This window comes from Manis pentadactyla, chromosome 8 (assembly GCF_030020395.1).
Source record: "Manis pentadactyla isolate mManPen7 chromosome 8, mManPen7.hap1, whole genome shotgun sequence".
Taxonomy (NCBI): Eukaryota; Metazoa; Chordata; class Mammalia; order Pholidota; family Manidae; genus Manis; species Manis pentadactyla.
In genome coordinates, this window is record NC_080026.1 from 125,568,507 (window position 1) to 125,586,328 (window position 17,822).

Here is a 17,822-nt window from a genome sequence, read left to right on the forward strand (position 1 = left end):
CTGGGATATGCACTTGAGATAAAACAACCTGGCATAATATCTCAGCATAGAAACTCAGTTAACCAACTTGGAACTAATTTAAAATTGTGTACTAAATTTTGTGTTGTGTTTTAGCATTTTAGTTAAATATTTACGTGAGCATAGAGAGTTATAAAAGAAACTTACTTCATAAGCAGGCTGTCTTCAATAACCAGAAAGTCAAATAAACTATAAAAAGTACTTCACTAGGTTAGATTTCGGTCAGTTACTGTTCCTGATAGTTATCAGTCAGAAGAGTAAGTCCCTTTTCTCTTTTAACCTTGTGATATAGCATGTGCTGTATTTCTAGTATGTCGTTTTTTCATTGTTCATTTTATGCTTGACAACCAAAGCATTTAAATCCAGCTGCTGTAGGTGTTAGGCGCTGTAAGTCATGGCTGTGCAAACGTCCTGAGTGGCCAGGGTTTATCAGTTCGTTGTGTTTTTTTGTGCTGGTTTGCCAGGCTTAGTTTGGGTCTGATTCAACTAACACACAAGAGACTTAACAATCATTATCAAGCCAGTAGTCTTGAAAAATTTTGACCAAAAGCACTAAAAAGGAGCCTAAATTTAAAAAGTAGTTTCTTAATTGAATTGAAACATCTATTCTGAATCTTCATCACACTTGAGCTTTTTTTTCCTTCAGTTTGTAGAGGGCTGGCACAAAAGGTAACATTGAATGCAGACTATTCCAAAATGCTTAAAATTCTTTTTATTTCACCAGAGAGCACTCACAGTGCAAGCTGATGCCTCAGTCATTCTTCCTGTAACCCTAGAATTCTTTTATAAAAGCTGAATCTGTAGTATCAGTTACTATGACTTCTGGCTAATATGAAATGTGTTGTCTTTAAAAACCCTTGGTATTCCATGCCTTTTTTGGTAAGAACATTATATAGTCAGATCTCAAAGATGATCATGACTTCTGGTGTGTTAAGAGGGCTTGTTCTAGTTTCATTTTCTTTCTTCTCTAAATGTTTTTGCTGAATATGATGTTCGCTTATATTTTCTAAGTATATACTCCCCATGGGGTCAGGATAACCAGGTGAGGATTAAACATTTACTATGGACAATTAATAAATTAGTTTTCTATATGTATAACTGCGAAGTTAAAACATCAAGTATTCATGACACTTGGGTTCTCACAACATTAATTTTTCAAAAATACCTTATAGCACAAAACAGTTAGTGTTCTTTGTAGCTGGTGATTTTTAAAAGGTGGTAAAATGCTAAGGTCCACAGCAGAATGTAAAGGATACCAAGAAAAATGTAGGGAAGCCCAGGTTCTTGTTCCTGCCCTGACAGGGAAGAATTTGATGTCGGAAACTCACTCAGCCATTTGTCACATTTTCTTCTTGTTAAAGTGAAGTTGATATTATTTGCCTTAACCTCTTATTTGGATTTACTTGTAAGAGTTAAACAAAGAAAGCAATTTCAGATACTTAAAAAAAAATCTTCTTAAATGTAGGTATTACTAGAAACTTAAGAGACATCAGTTGTTGAGATTTTTAAAAATTTGCCTTAAGTCTTATTATTTTGACTATCTACATTCTTGGCCTTTAGTCAAAAGACTGAGACTGAGTTTGCTGGTGACATCAGTGTGCTTTAAAATTCTGACCTTGTATTTAGTGTGAGCTCAGTCAAAAATGGGCCAAGTCCATTTGACATGTCAGAAAAATCTGGTTAGCTTTCATTTCAGGTGAATACTGTATAAAGTACAAAATAAAGGGATAAAAAATAATAGGCATTAAAAAAACAATCCCCAAAAGGCCAACTTGTTTTATTTAAAGTTGTTACCAATATGAAGTAGAGACCATTTCAGGATATGGTGGAACAATTTCTATCTAAAATTTAGTTGAATTTAAATAATTTAGCTAATTTCTAGGTGAAATTTATCTTCATTTCACAGTATTAAAAAATAATCTATCACCTTAAATTTCTTAGCCAAAGACATAGATTCTTGTCCAAATAAAGCTAAAAACCTAAGTAACTCCATATGGATAAAATATTGAAGTGGCAGTAAAATGTTTAAAGCCAGATTTTGTTGATTAATTTATTTAAGCAGTTGTAAACGGCAGAATTTAGTAACGTAAAATCTGAACCACCTGAAGTGAAGTCCCATATGAAACTGTACTTGCTTTATTTTAAATGATGTTGTCTACATTTTTAACAAATGCATTCTTCTTAAATATTTTAAACAATGTTTTTGTGTGTAGGTGTGTGCCTAAAACAGTTTAATGTGAATTCATTGTTACTAGTTGAGTCTTGGAGAAGGGTATTCTGTTGCAAGTATCAAGTAGGAGAATATACAATTCAAACTATTCTTTAGTAGAATAGTATCTCCTTTTCATTCATCTTGCTTAAGGCTAGATTTTGAATAGGGTGACTTAGGGATGGCTTTTCTTTTTTCCCAGAAAATCCATATTCATGAACCTAGTAGTAAGTGAAAAAGACTTACAATTAGACCTGTCACACAGGACTTGAGGTTTCGTTCACATAACAGGATCTCTGATACCTTCTGGCACATACCTGACCGTTTATTGTCCTCTGAATGCCAAACATTACCTTCTTAATTGGTGTTCATTATGATCAGGGTTTAAAAGCTGCTCAGTGAATGAGAGTGAAATACTCAGAGCCTGTGGTCAGTGTTTGCAGGGTCCTGAATCACTCTCCCTTCCTCCCGCTGTGACCTGTTTCTCACCCACCCAGTCACCTGGCTTCTTTTCAGCCTTCTCACTGCAGCCACTTCTCCCTCAGTTTCCTTTGGCTGCTTAGAAAAAAACTGGGTAGGAGAGACTGGTGCTGAAAATTCTAGGCACAAAAATAGCAGCTCTTCTTGTACAGTATGCTTGTTGCTTTGATTTTGACTCACTAAAGCACCTCCAAGCCACTTTCTATGAAGAATAAATAGATTAAAACTAAAGGACTAGAATCCAAGTAAAATTCTGATACTACATACAAGAAAATGTATGAGGAACTATACACAACAGTTGTCTGGGAGGATAACGCCCATGCAGTGTATGAGATGGTCTCTATCTGTAATCACCATTGCAGATCTTTTCATTCACTTTGAGGCATATGGTAGTCATTTCTACCCCCAAATGTTTTTGTTCTTTGAACAAGGTTTTGTGATGGGTGTGACTGTATTTTTATTATATACATACCTTTGGTAATTGGCAGTAGTTGGATAATCTGAGATGAGGAATATAATTTCTAAAATTAGTCTAGTGTATTTAAAAGTGTTTTAATACCTTCCCTTCTGTCTTTGTTCTTGTGTCCTCTGTTGTTTGTAATTAGTGTTACATGTGACTAGTGAATTTTGATGACCTCTTAAACTATTTCATTAATTAAAACAACTTGCATAAAAAGACATTCTATGTTATATATTTGGTTTTTCTATATGTTTATATTCATGTTTTTTGTTAAGTTTTAGGACTGTGATAAATGTACTTTGCAATGGTGAGAGCTAATTTAGTTACAGATATTTTCATTGTAGAAGAGCATGCGAAGAGAGGAAAAGATGGTAGATTTTCCTTTCTTGAAAAGACAAATTGAAATGGTAAATTAAGTGCTTATAAATAACGTCCAATGTCTTTGTTTTTACCTCTCCACAGCCATATGATGTGAACTTACAGGTGACCTCGGTGTTGTCTAGACTCTCTCTTTTCCCTCACCCACACATACACGAGTACCTTTTGGATCCGTACGTGAACCTTGCTTCCGGCTGCCGATCTCTCTTCTCTGTCATCGTCAGGGTGAGTTTCTAGTTCTGTTTTATTCTCTAGATCTGATAAACCTATCCAATTAACCTCTTAATATCACTGTAGGTAATTAGTGTAACATAATGAAAAATACTGTGTACTGCTTTTTAGAAGTAATCATTTTATTATAGAACATGGAGATGAAAATAATAAAAATTCATTCTTTTAAGTGATAAATGTAACTTTTATATTTTAAGAAATAGGTATGAGTCCTTTGTTCAATGATGGTTAAGTGTGAAGTGTGCAAGACGGCATTCCTCATTTGGTAGTAGGAAATGAAGTATTTTTTCATCCTGAAAATCCCCATGTAGTTGATTTCAGGAGCTGAGTTCCTTTTGTCCCCTTGATACAGGTTGTTGGAGACCTGATGGTTCGAATCCAGCGCATCCAAGACTTTACTCCCAAGCTTCTCTTAGTCAGAAAGCGGTTACTGGGTTTGGAACCTGAAGGCCCTATGTAAGTCAAGTGTTTTACACATTTTATTAATCTAAGAATTTTGCCAAAACTTGATAATCTGTTAATATCTTGAATCGATTCATTACCTGCTCCTCTCGTACCAGTGTTGACCACATCACATTGCTGGAGGGTGTGATTGTGCTGGAAGAGTTCTGTAAGGAGCTGGCGGCCGTTGCGTTTGTGAAATACCACGCTTCCTCCCCACCATAAATAGCATCTTCCAAGTGACTAAGCGAACGGAACTGCTGTGTGCATTTCATCAAAAAAGACTCAGATCTGCCCAGCCAAGAGAGGATAAAAAGCCTTTTCAAATCATGTATTGCTATGAACTGGAGAGAAACCATTAAGAACCAACCCACTGAGTGGACGCTTCCAGAAAAATGTTGTATAATGTTGTTTTCATTGGCTTTATCATAATGGTTCTATATAAAAAATTGCATGTTCTTGAATCCAGGATACAATCAAAGGAACTTCAGGAAGTAAGCATTTCTAATGCCTGTGTGAAAAGCTGCAAAATTTCTGATGTCATAACTGATGATATTTCTGTTATTTTAAGATCCTTTCAGGTAGCATTTTGAAATTCTCTGGGACTCAAATGCTTATATTCTTTTGGATTAATAAGTAGCAAAAAATAATTTTATAACTTTTTAAGGTCAGAATTCTTATCAAACAAAATATGAAAAAGACTGTAAATGAGAAAAAATAAAATTCAGAAACGTTCAAATGAGTTAATAGATACAAATGTGTAGAGCACCATTAACTTCAGCTTTTCTAAGAATAACACTTTAATATGATAAAGAAATTCTTGATTAATATATATATTTTTAAAGAAACATTCTTTTACTCTTTTGTGCACATAGCCATGTTAGAGACTAATTTTCATGTATGGGTCCCAATTTATTTAAAATGTGTCATTTTTCCAACAATGTTCAATTTGTGCTCAACGTTGGTAGTGTTTGCTAAATAGTATTTTTTAAGCTAATTAACATGTAATTGGATTGAGAACCTTTTTTTCTCTCTCCCTCTCCGAACATTGCTTTATAGAATTGCTTTATAATTTGGTTTCCTTACTGAAATGCATGGTAGCGTACAGGTGGGAAACTGATAACTCTTTGGCTGCAATCAAAATGCCAGTGGCCTCCCTAATGTTTACATTTTTCTTTTTCATTTTGTTCAGTCTTTTGTTTTAAATGATTCTAAACAGATTTACAAAAAAACAAACCAATCTGTCCTGTTTACATGTTAAAGAATTTGGGTAAATTGGGTATATATGTCGGAACACGTGTGGGAAGTTTAGCAAAGCTGCGCTATGCACAGCATGCTTGTACTTGATTTACAAAATGGTATTTGCTAATCCACTTTCTGTTCTTCCTTTAAGTGATGCTTATCACTCAAATATTGCTTTTAAGCTATCCTCTTCTTTTTTTTTTTTTTAAGTTGAAACGTTAAGCAGCAGCACTTTCCTCTTTATCTTTCCATTTACTGATACTTGGGGAAGCAGACTATCAAACTTTCCAGCTTGAAAGGAGCTGTTGTTTCCCTTCCTAAATTATTTTTGTGTAGCACACTTGCATATGTACATCATGTGGCATGAGCATAAAAGCATGTTTTACACCTACTGCTAAAATTTTGTTCTATTATCTTTGCTGACTTATAGTTTTTGCTATTTATTAAGAACAAAATATCGGAAGATTATGAATATTCTTGTCTCTAGAATGCTTAACCACTGTTAACAGAAGACAAAGTTTATAATTTAATGTAAATCTTTGCTAGCTCATTCTAAGAAATTCATTAAGCAACACAATGAAAAAACAAAAGTGGGAGATAGTTATTTTGTGCATGATTTCTTAAAAATGATTTTTAATGGTGGGAAACCATTGTTCAGTTTGCTGTATTTATTGATCAGTCCATGTGAGGAACACTACAACATTTCCATTTTTAGATGTAGCTGTAGTCTACTTTGATGTAGGTGTATTTAAAATAAGGCATTAAGAGATATTAGATATTTCTTAATGTTTTTGTAGTGTTCAGCAGGTGTGATAGCAATGATATTACCTCTCAAACCAAATACTATTTTACCCTTGATTTCACATTGGGACCTTATAGCTAATCCATGAAATGAAGCTCAGAAAAGCTTTAACTTTTACATTTCTGTGTGTGTATGCTGCTTCTTAAGATATAATTATTTTCCTAAGTTATTGTAATGACTTTGATTTGTAATCAGTTAAAGCTTAAGGTATAAACTGTTTTGCTTCTAAGTTCCTTTCTTTTTTATTCATATTTAGTTCAGACCTAGAGCCAGCACAAGTTCTCACAGTGAGTTGGATTAGTTAATGAAAATTGTAGCACATTACTAGTTTTCTTCTTACTGTCTTTCCTTGGAAGCTGAATATTTCTATTACTCAATACTTGTAAAACAGTGACTGAAATGCACTGTTGGGTAGAAAGTACCACCTTAACATTTGATTGCCATAGAGAGTTCCAACTGAACTTTAGCTTTGCTTTGCATATCTAAGTTTGATAAAAATAGGTATGTACATTTGTTTTTTTAACTCTAACAATATAGTCTTTGGTTTTATTTTCAGTAATGAGCCACATTCTTTACTTGATAGAACTCAGATTTGTCCTTAGCCAATTATCATGGTAGTGCTCACATTAAAACTATGTAATTAATGTTTTCATAATGTATCTGTGCAATATAGAAGCTATGAATGGATTCATAGCTTTTTGGTTTAATTGTACATTATTGTGTGTACATGTGTGTGTGTGTATATATATATATATGTATATATATATATAAGGACCAAAATCCTTAGCTTGCTTACACTGTTGCTAGTGTAAAAATTGTTACACTTGACTTTACAGGGCACCAATTATGGAATTACTTCATAATTCATGGTAACATTACCATAAATTACTGCATTAATATACATTACCATTTAATTATGGAGTTCATAGGTATTGACAGAAGTTCAGTGAAATGCTGAAACCAGAAATTAGATGGTAATTATATTTTGGGTTGTACAATTAGTCAAAATATGCATGTCATTGTGACACTTGATATGTTAAAACATGATAATCATATTTCTGGGCCCTGTAAAATAGTGTCACTGTAATACTCTGTTTGCCTCCTGTCTTGTTTACATTAAACAAAGGATATTGGGTAAATTTTTCTATGAACATTGTGTAGGTTGCTGACAGTGTTACCAAGGCCTGGGATTCTTGGGCCGTTTATGAAGAAACTTCAGGTGGCGATGTGTACCTACTCTCTTCAAAGGAGGTTGTGATCAAGTTCAACTTTTTGTGCTAATAATGCATGCAGGACCAAGAGGGATGATCTAAAAATAAATAATGTAATTTAAACAAAATATCTTCTTATATTTTTCTAGAATTCTAATTGGAAACATTCACTGATAAGCCTAAGACAATAATTCCTAACACAAAAGGATATGACACACAATAATTAATGGTCATTAGAGTATTGATTCCAATGAGAAGACAGTTTGTTGGACTATGTCAGAATATTTGTAGAGCATAAATGTGTAGCTTGAAAAATCCCCCTGGGAGAGCCTCATATACACTTTCACCCCACTCCTTAATAATCATTTCCCTAAAAGAAGAAATATTTATACAAGCCTTAACAAAAACAATTCATTGTAAGCATTATTCCTTAATATAATACCTATAAAAACTTTTTTCTTTAGCTGACAGTTGGAACAGTTAGACTCTAGACTTAGTCCACTCTCTTGAGCATTTGTCAAAGTCCCTTAATTGGAAAGAAACATGTAATAACATGGCACAGCCAGAAAGAAAAAAAGCTAGTTATTAATCCCACCTAACCATGATTCTTTTCAGCCACTGTTGCTCAAAATAATTTTAGAAGGAAATAACAAGGAACAGGTTGAAAGGATGCAGGGAGGTAAGGCTTAGGCATCGAAGAGGTGAAACTACTCTCCTTGCCTTGAGCTACTTTAAGAGAAAATTGCATTTTAAGAATGCATAATCAGGTCTCCAGTCCAAAAACTTGGTTCAGACTGCTAATTAAGAATTTTGCTATGTTTCATCTGGAAAGCTAGTTAATTCAAGGGAATCTGAAGATTAATGTAAAATTGTTAAGATTAAAATATTGTTAGAGTAACTCTCAAGTAAAAGCTGTATATATCTCTTTCTCAAAAAAAAGCAAAAGCACTGCTTGACAGTTTGATGCTGAGGATCCATGGAAAAAATGGAAAAGGTTTTAGTTGGCCCTAAGGCAAGTAGGGAAATTGTTGCCTTTGGGCCTAGCTCCTGGGAGACTGTTCCTAACCTTACTTATCTATACATACTTCACGACTGACATCAGAGAGATCCACCTAAGCCTATTTTCATGTGCATTCACTACTCATAGGTTTTGATGGTTGTGTGCATTAGAGATTTTTTTGTGTTATAATAGCATTTGTAAAATGCATGAGAAATAGGACACATGTCAACCAAAAAAGCAAAACAAAATAATTTGGTTTATTCAACAAATATTTACTGGTAACTTTCTATGAACCAGGTTTTAAGGTGCTAGGAAAACAAGCAGTTTCTGCCCTCAAGTCACAGTCTCAGTGAGCATTCAGTGTGCTTACACAAATAAATAACAATATATCTTGACTGAATTCTTGCATGTAAGTGTAGATAGGCGAGATATTCAGAGAAGTCACAACTATGAAGTCCAACTCGGCAAGAAATGGAAACCTGTATCCTATTATATTTACCAGAATTAGTCTGTTTCCTTTCACTTTCATTCTGAGGTCTGTGTAAAGCATCAGCCCAAACAGTTGTACTTTTGGGCCTATATTTTCTCAGCTGGTGAATAGTAATTAACTGTTCAAATTTAAATTCTCTCCTTCTAGAACTATCATATAGAAGGCAGAAAGTCTTTCTTTTGTGTGCATTAGAGATTTTTTTGTGTTATAATAGCATTTGTAAAATGCATGAGAAATAGGACACATGTCAACCAAAAAAGCAAAACAAAATAATTTGGTTTATTCAACAAATATTTACTGGTAACTTTCTATGAACCAGGTTTTAAGGTGCTAGGAAAACAAGCAGTTTCTGCCCTCAAGTCACAGTCTCAGTGAGCATTCAGTGTGCTTACACAAATAAATAACAATATATCTTGACTGAATTCTTGCATGTAAGTGTAGATAGGCGAGATATTCAGAGAAGTCACAACTATGAAGTCCAACTCGGCAAGAAATGGAAACCTGTATCCTATTATATTTACCAGAATTAGTCTGTTTCCTTTCACTTTCATTCTGAGGTCTGTGTAAAGCATCAGCCCAAACAGTTGTACTTTTGGGCCTATATTTTCTCAGCTGGTGAATAGTAATTAACTGTTCAAATTTAAATTCTCTCCTTCTAGAACTATCATATAGAAGGCAGAAAGTCAATTGAAATATTAAAACCAAAAGATTCAAGTAGGCTTAAAAAATGACCTGAACATTAGGGGTAAGATTTGGTTTAGTAAAATCGTAGAGTCATATCTTTCTCTTTGCTATAACTCAGTGCTTCCTTGACCACACTCTTCATTCTCACCTGGGTGGGGCACAAGGTGGCTGCATATCCAAATAAGAGAGACCCAACTGTGATGGATGGAAGCAGGAGAGGTGAATTTAGAAGCCACATCCCAGAGATCTGTGAAAAGATGAAATGTGTGAATCGCCACTGGGTTCTCATCCCTTAACTCTTATCCATTCCTGAAATTTAAGCCTGGAGTCAGGCTAGAAGGCAGGTTTATGTACAGGCTGGGGTCCCAGCAAAGCAAGGATGCCAGGCAGCAAGGTGAAGAGACCTGCCTTTGTTTCCTTTCCTGTCCTCCTTCCTGAGACCAGCCTCAAGGAAGTACCTGATCTCCCAAGGGAGAACCTGAGGAATTAAGGAAATGGTTTTATATTATGTGCTTTAGAGTTTTCTATTATGATCTTATTCTTCCCTCTGGTTAGACTAGTCAGTATTTAGACTAGTCAGTGTTACCAAGGAAACAGCAAAGATACTTTTTTTTTTAAAGGGGAGCATTACAGTATAATTCTCTCAACTGAGTAACCAAATGCTGACACAGAACTTGGACCCAGTAGGACTGTCAGACATTGAAGGAGGACTATGGGTTACTTTGCTTCCCTTTGAGGAGGTGAGGCTGAGGAGAGGAAGAAGGCATCCACTGAGTTTTGTAGGTCTTAGTTTCATAGTGGTGCTCTGTTGCCAGGTGCATTCATTTACACACTGATCATTCTCTTCATTCCTAGCAAAATGTTGATTCCAGTGATGTGTTAAAGGCTTCAGGGAGGATATTTAGTTTAGAGGATTCAAACAAGCCAGAAATGCACCTTGATTTTAACAGATCACTCTTTCAAAATGCATTTTTTAGCTTGGGAACTATATCCAGAGTTGAAGCTTGAAAAGCTAGTTGTGGTATAGAAAAAAAAAAAAAAAAGAGCCAGGGACTCCCCAGCCTGGGAGACTAGAGAAACAGAACAAAAGCATCTCCAAATCTATTGCTGCCCCAGGCCTGTAATTTATGAGTAAGGAATCATGAAATCAATTTCACTGTAATGCAGAGAGATGAGATGGCACACAAATCCATTATAGTCTGGATAAAGTTGTATTTCAAAGCCCTGAAGATGAGATTAATTTATGTAACAACATGAAAAATGTATTCCTCATTCTACTCACAAGTGGAAGAGCATGTAGGGTTTTAATTGATTAGACTTCCCAAGAGAACAACGTGTTGAAGATTTCTAGAGGGAAACAAATTAGCCATTCCTTAAACATTACTCTTCCATGTCTAAAATGTGCTTTCCTTCTTGCATCTCTTTATCCTGATGCTCTTATCCACAATGTAACAAGTCACAGAACATTTCTGTGGTTCTATAATCCTTGTTGGCTGCTTCAGTTATGTGAGTGCCCTGTGATCTTTATTTCCATTCTGTTTTAGAAATGATTAGAGAGTAGGCCTTTTTCTTAAATTGAATTGGTGGTGGGCTCCAAAAGAAGTGGAAGTAGAAAAGAAAACATCTACTTTTAGGATTGAAATACTGCTCCTATAGTCCATGTACCTGGGACTCCTTGACAATAAACAGGTTTCATTTTATAGAGCCCTGCATTTTCCTTAAAATGATCCTGTGTGATGCAGCTTCAAATAAATCTTTCCCTGAAAACAATGTTGGCTAAAGCACACAACTTATTGGAGTTCGGGTTCAAAATCACATCCTAAAAATAATAAATGCTGTAAATGCAAATGTGCAGAACCATTTCGGGGCATTTTTTCTTTGGAATGTGACATTGAAATAAAAAGAATTTTGCACAGTTCTTAATGGTTAGTCTTCAATGCATGGCATATGGTATAATTGATATTCATTGAGTTCTGAGTATTTCAAAGAAAAAGCTGATGTATATCTTCCCAAGAAGTGTTGCTCATTTAGTATCATTTTTATTTCAGTAGAAGGAAAAAGACTAGGGAAGCATAATTAATTTGACACAGATAATCCTGGGCTGAACATTTCAGCATCAACACCATTTTCAGGCCATTTTGAAAAGTTCTCATTACACAGCTTCCCATTGCTCTACTTCCTGATTACAAGGCCATTGTATTTTGGACCGTCCTGCAGCGAGCTGTGTGATCAATCCCTCAACTGATACCGTTAACTCCTTAGAAGAGAAAACCTATCAGCCTGTTTTGTTTAAGAAAGATGCTGAATAGATGTAAATGATGAGTCTTTCTACTGGTTCCTGGGTTATTTTTAGAAAGACCTTGCAAGTTTCCCAGACCCTGCATTATTTATTTTTTATCTGCAAACTCTTCAGGAATCCTCCCATTACCAACGGAAGCTTTGGTCACTGTATAATGAGAACCCTGCCTCTTGCAATGATTTTTAAAAAAAAGGTATTTTACAGGAATAGTCAAGCTTCCTTCAGTACCTTTATTCATCAGACCACTGACAGCAAGAAGGCCACTTTTACAAAAGGAAGGGCTCTGCTGTCCTGATAAAACTTTCCAAAATGGTGCTGCTTAGAACGGGAAAAACTTGCTAATGAGACCCAATGAGTGCTGCGTTCTTACATGTTGAGGTCTGAGGTCCAAAATGGATTACGTTGTTGCAGGATTGTAATAACATCATCCATGATGCTCAGCCAATATTTGCTAAAGCTGTGGCAAGGGGAGGGGATTCCAAGACAGTGCCTCTCCTTGAGAGGTTTGCTTTTCCAAGTAGCGGGGATAAGGCATGTTCTGGGCAGATTATTACTAAACTCTTACCCACTTCCAAATCCACTCTTGTATACTCTGCTTTATGCTGAGGGGCTGGGATTTCACGAACTCGATTTCTCCTTTACTAGCTGGTTTTCTACTAGATTTGTCAAAAGAGATTGTAGAGGGAGAAGAGGGAAGAGGAGGAGGGGGGAAGGAAGTTCTTTTTTCGTCTGTGTGCCCTTCCCAACGTCATGACCTCAGCAGTGGGTTTGCAGCAGCTGGCTTCAGCCTCCGATTCCTTAAGCTCGCCCAGAAGCAGCCTCCTCAGCCCTCGGGAGACGCAGTGGTGTCATGGCTGCGGCCTCTCCGAGGCCCAAGACCCTGCGTTCCAGAACCCGTCCTCCAAGCTCCGAGGTCCGTGAGCCCGGCCTCTGGCCCCTGTCGTCTCAGCCAGAGTGGCAGCTGCCCCTGAGTTAGGATTTCTGGATGACCCTTTTCCTCATTCAGCCCTCCAGTCTTGGGTAACTGACGCCCATATCAAATCCCCCCTGTGAAATCACTATGACGTTTCTGTCTTCCTACCTGGACCCATCTCAACAGCAGCATCTAGTGCTGTGATCCCCACCTAGGGAGGCGAGCCGCACAGAACCGCTGCGCTCCTCTCATTAGCCTATTTCTTCACACCTTTGTGAAGACGCCATCTGGCCCCGTCAGGAGCTATGGCTGGGTGTCCATGCCCCATGTGGACCCACATCCCTGTCTCCCTAAGTCTCTGGACTCATTTTCTGCATTATACCAGGAAGGTCTGGCATCTCAGCTCATTAAATGTGGGTCACCAATGTACACATTTCTTTAAATCAATCAAGAAAACAGGGCCATTTCCAGCTGGGTGAGCCTGCACATTAAATCCAGACTGAGATAAGTGTACTCAGTCCATACATTTGTCCTGATTTAATGTTACATTTTATCTTCCTTTGACTCCAAGCCCGCAATGAAGTCACTGTCTGTGTTGGAAGCAGGTCGCTATGCATAGCCCACACTTAAGAACTGGGGAGTTGCCCTCTATCTTCTTGACCGTACAGGGTCCTCGTAAATTCATTGGAATTCCTCTCTGAGGAAAACATGTGTCCCCTCCCCCATTTATTTATTTACTCACTCATTTATATCAATATTGACTTAAGGGTATTTATTTTATACTTTGGGTTATAATCCAATACCGCTGCATTGATTTTTCTTGCTCAAATTGTTCCAGCTTTGGTCACTGGGAGCTCTTTCAATTGGCTCTTACGCTCCTTTGCAGTGACCCCCATCAAGGTAGGGGTTTCTATTTGTTTTTGAACACTTCCTTACTTTCTGGTGCTGTAAGGTGCTCCAGGCTCATCTCGTGTATTTTCTGCCCGAGTCCTAGGACTAGCAGGTTCTTCCAGAAGCACCAAAGTTGAGTTCTGCAGCAGTGCATTGATTTGCCATGCTGCTTTGGGTCCGAATAGCCTAAAAAAGGCTGGTCAGACCACGTGTACGGTATTTATAAAGCCCTTCCAACCTGAGCACTCAAGACGGCCTAGAGGACCCTGATACACTGAGCTGTTCGGTATGTGTGACAGTGGGAAGAGCAGTAGAACTTACTCGGAGACAAGAGTGTCCTTGTTAACAGCAGGCAAACCTCCACAGTCACTGAACAGGGCTGCACAAAAAACTCCAATTTTAGACTTCTTTTGCTATTTCCGAAGGAATCATATACTGACAGCATTGCAAGAAGTTTTTCAAACTAGTGTCACACCTGAGTCCCTTACCTATGGTGTACTACAAATTATTACTTTTGACAAACCTGCTATCTATCAGCTTTTAACTAGAAAAATCATATTGCATTCTATCTTCTGTGTTAAAAATACTAACTTGCTAATGATGAGCATATAAAATCAACTACAACTTTTCTAACCTTATCCTAGCATTTCTTCATTTGAAAATTACTGGGAGACTCAAAAAGTGGAGGTGACCGAAGCCTCCCTAGGCCACCAAGTCCCATGTATATAGATTTTCCTTTCTTCTGACATAACTGGTTTGCTTAAATCTGTACAGATGAGAACACAATTATTGTAAAATGGGAAAACCCACATTGGTGGCATGTGCTTCTGTTTGCTCTGCAAAGGGCAGCATTTACATATCTCAGCTGCATCTTGAAAGTGTTCCTGTCTCAGAAGCCGGCTTGCATTAAACATGAGGCACTGATAATGCTATTGCCACAGGGAATGGGGCAGGCAGCCTCTGCAGCCCAGGAGGATCTCAGCGCTGCGGGAAGGGCGCAAGCACACAGGGGCTTCGGGCCTTCAGAGCCTGCGCACTGTGGGAAGAAAACGGGTGCAGCTTTTGACTGCAGCCAGATCTGATTTTGATGTTTCTCTTTATTTAAACGATTGCTTGTTCTCATTGACATCCCGTGAGGAATACCTGATGTGCTGTAAGGATATGCCTTGCGTCTGTGAGGGAAGATAAACCCCTCCTGTAATGGGGAAGAGAAGCAGGAGGAAAGGATGTTGGAGAAGTAAGAAAGGAGCATGGAAGATCCAGAAGAAAGAGATGAGCTCAAGGAGAAATGACTGCAGGAAGATGCAGGGGACAGGCACCCAGCTATCCAGCCCCACAGCTGACCAGCACGGGCCTCCCCACTCCCACCTCCTTCTGCAGCTGCCCGCCTGGTTTCTGGGCTCAGCCTCCTCCTCTCTCTGCCTTCAGTTCCTCCCTCCCCACCTCCCTACCTTACCCCCAGCCTTTTCTCCACCACCAGCATGGTCTGGCGCCATGCCTGTCCTGAAGGAGAACAGAAGGTCCGCAAGGACTCAGCTGCGTGCCTGTCACATCTCTGGTCCTGCCCTGACATTTGGCTCTGCACCTAGTAATTAAGGATTTGACCTGTTCTTGTGACCTCTTCCTGAGATCAGCTCTCCCTCCCACCCCCAACCTGGCTCATCAATGCCCAGCTATGAGACTTAAGGCACCTAATGCCGCCTCTTTGAGCCTCAGTTTTCTCATCGGTAAAATAAGAATGACACCATCTACCTTGGAGGGTTGTGAGGACTCAAGGAGGGAGCAATATCATAAGCACCATGCCTGGAACAGGTCGGCACTGCATAAATAGTGGGCTCCTCTAGAGCTGCTCTAAGTCCCTCAGATTTCTAGGCTGATTGAATCATAACTGGTGGAATGGACCTTCACAGAAGCTTTCCGGACAAGCTTCCCACGTGGCTCTTGCATACAGTAAAGTTTTCTTCAAAGAGATTAGTTTTCCCCACACACTAGCTACAGAACCCAGGTCTGCATAAAGTCCGTTGTCCCTGTCCATCCTGGTAAGACTTCCTTTGAACTGCTCCCTCCCCACAGTATATCCCACCTTCCTTGGAATTCTGCCCCCACACAAGGGAAAGAGCTGAACTGACTATTCTAAAGAGTTTGTTTTGCTAAGTATCTACACTTTCCCTCTTTCTTGTACCCAATAATGGGTGTTGACATGATTTTTTTTTTCTTTAAAGTGACAGGAATAATTCTAGCTCAGCTCAGCATTCCCAGTGTCAGCAAGCAATCCAGCTTTTATCTGCAACTGTTGCTCCTGATAAGGAAGGACCACTCCAAAGACTCTGTCCCAAGTGATGGTTCCAAGTCTGTCACCGACATGTCAGGACAGGGTGCACAGAGTACTAACTCAAGGGAGTTTTCAAAGGGCAGGCTCATGCCCAGCCAGTCATTGGCTCAGAGGACCACTGACTCCTTTGGAGGTTCTGTCAATCAACATTCAGAGCTGCCTTTGACCCTGTTACTTGGGAAACTTCAGTGGGAAGGAAAGGTGACCCCAGGCCTGTCTAAACAGTTACCAAGTGTTGCCACTGGAGGGCAATGTCTCCAAACAGTCTCTCTCCTGCAGGAAGAGCATTGCCCAGGGGGTGAGTTCCAGCCTGTGACCAACTCATTCAATTAGGGCTTTTGGAAATCGTGAAGCAACTTCTGAAATCCTCACAAATATGATATATTAAGCTGTAGAGAATGAAATAATTGAATATATAATTTTTCATTCAGATATACTCGATCAGTGGTCTCAATCCTGCCTGAAGATTAAAATCACCTAGAATGGTTCAAAAACTATAGCTGTCTGGACCCCACAAAAGACCAATTAAATCAGAATCTCTGGAAGATGGAGCAGTGATATTTGCCTATTTTTAAAGGCTTCCTGGTAACCTGTTAATTATGCAAGATTTTAGTTGAGATATTGGTACCAGATATCAAGGGAAATTTTATGGGAGAAAATACTATCAATCATGTTTTCTCCTGCAAATTGGAAAATCACTATTCATATTTGGTTTTAAGGTTAGAACTGTTTAACCTAGTTTGGAAGGGATCAGTGGTTGAGAACTTCTGCATAAAATCATCTTGCTTCTGGAAGCCCATTTTCAATAACACTCTCTGAGAGCTAAAAAGTTATTAACACCATGTGCAAATTGGTTTATCAGCTATCAAATAGCTAGGATTCTGACAAAACTGAGGCTGGAGGAACTTAATTTTTTAAAGAGAAAAAGAGAAGAAAATTCACACTGGTTTTCCCCCCTTGTATATAGACTGTTCTTAAGAGTCAGAGGTATTAAAAAATGAAATAAAATCATCCATACCCTCTCCATCAGTATTGACATTTTATGTATTTCCAGTATTTTATGCATAAATGTATATATTTTTAATCTATGAGGTCTACATATTTTTTACCTCAACATTATAATATGAACATTTTTCTCATACTTTAAAAAGTTCTTAGACTTATTATGAATAGCTACCTAGAACCATGCCATATGCATAAAGTCCAAATCACACAACTATAGTGGAACACAACTGTCTGTTTTATGCCTGCCTCACTCCTCACTGTAGGCCTTGTTATTATGCTTCCAGTAGGAAATAGCTGCATACTGTTACAAGTTTATGTATTCTCTTTCCAAGAGGCCTGGAGACACAGGCTGGAATCTCTTGGGCCCAATTACAAATTCCCAGAACACGGACTCATTGGCCAAGCTTGGGTTGGGTGTCCCCACCTAGTCCAACCACTTGTGACTGGGCATAGGGGAAGTGAGGTCACACTGTTACAGAAGCTGCTGGAAGCCCACTACTATAACTTTTTGAATGGATGATGAAGTCAGGATAACCCCTAGGAAAGGCACTAACTTAAAATGCAGATATCTGGCCCCACACACGATTTATTGAATCTCCAGGAAGGGGACTTCTCCCCTTCCTCACTATCAACAGATTGGTTGCCTAACTGCCTTATAAGGGGCAGTGGGCCTGGCTAGCGGCAGGGTTTTTCTTTTTCTGAGTAAAGTTTTGTTTTTAAAAAGTTTATGAAAATG

At 38.2% G+C, this 17,822-nt stretch overlaps 1 protein-coding gene across 1 annotated transcript in view; it reads left to right on the top strand.

Moving 5' to 3' along the window:
• The window catches only part of FHIP2A (FHF complex subunit HOOK interacting protein 2A), a 32,970-nt gene extending 25,370 nt beyond the window's left edge, over nucleotides 1-7,600 (top strand). The window contains exons 15-17 of the mRNA XM_036898694.2: nucleotides 3,630-3,770; nucleotides 4,129-4,232; nucleotides 4,337-7,600. Coding sequence (XP_036754589.2) covers nucleotides 3,630-3,770; nucleotides 4,129-4,232; nucleotides 4,337-4,442 — 351 coding nt within the window. The 3' untranslated portion in view covers nucleotides 4,443-7,600. The remainder of the gene's footprint in view (nucleotides 1-3,629; nucleotides 3,771-4,128; nucleotides 4,233-4,336) is intronic.
• The last annotated feature ends 10,222 nt before the right edge of the window (nucleotides 7,601-17,822 follow it).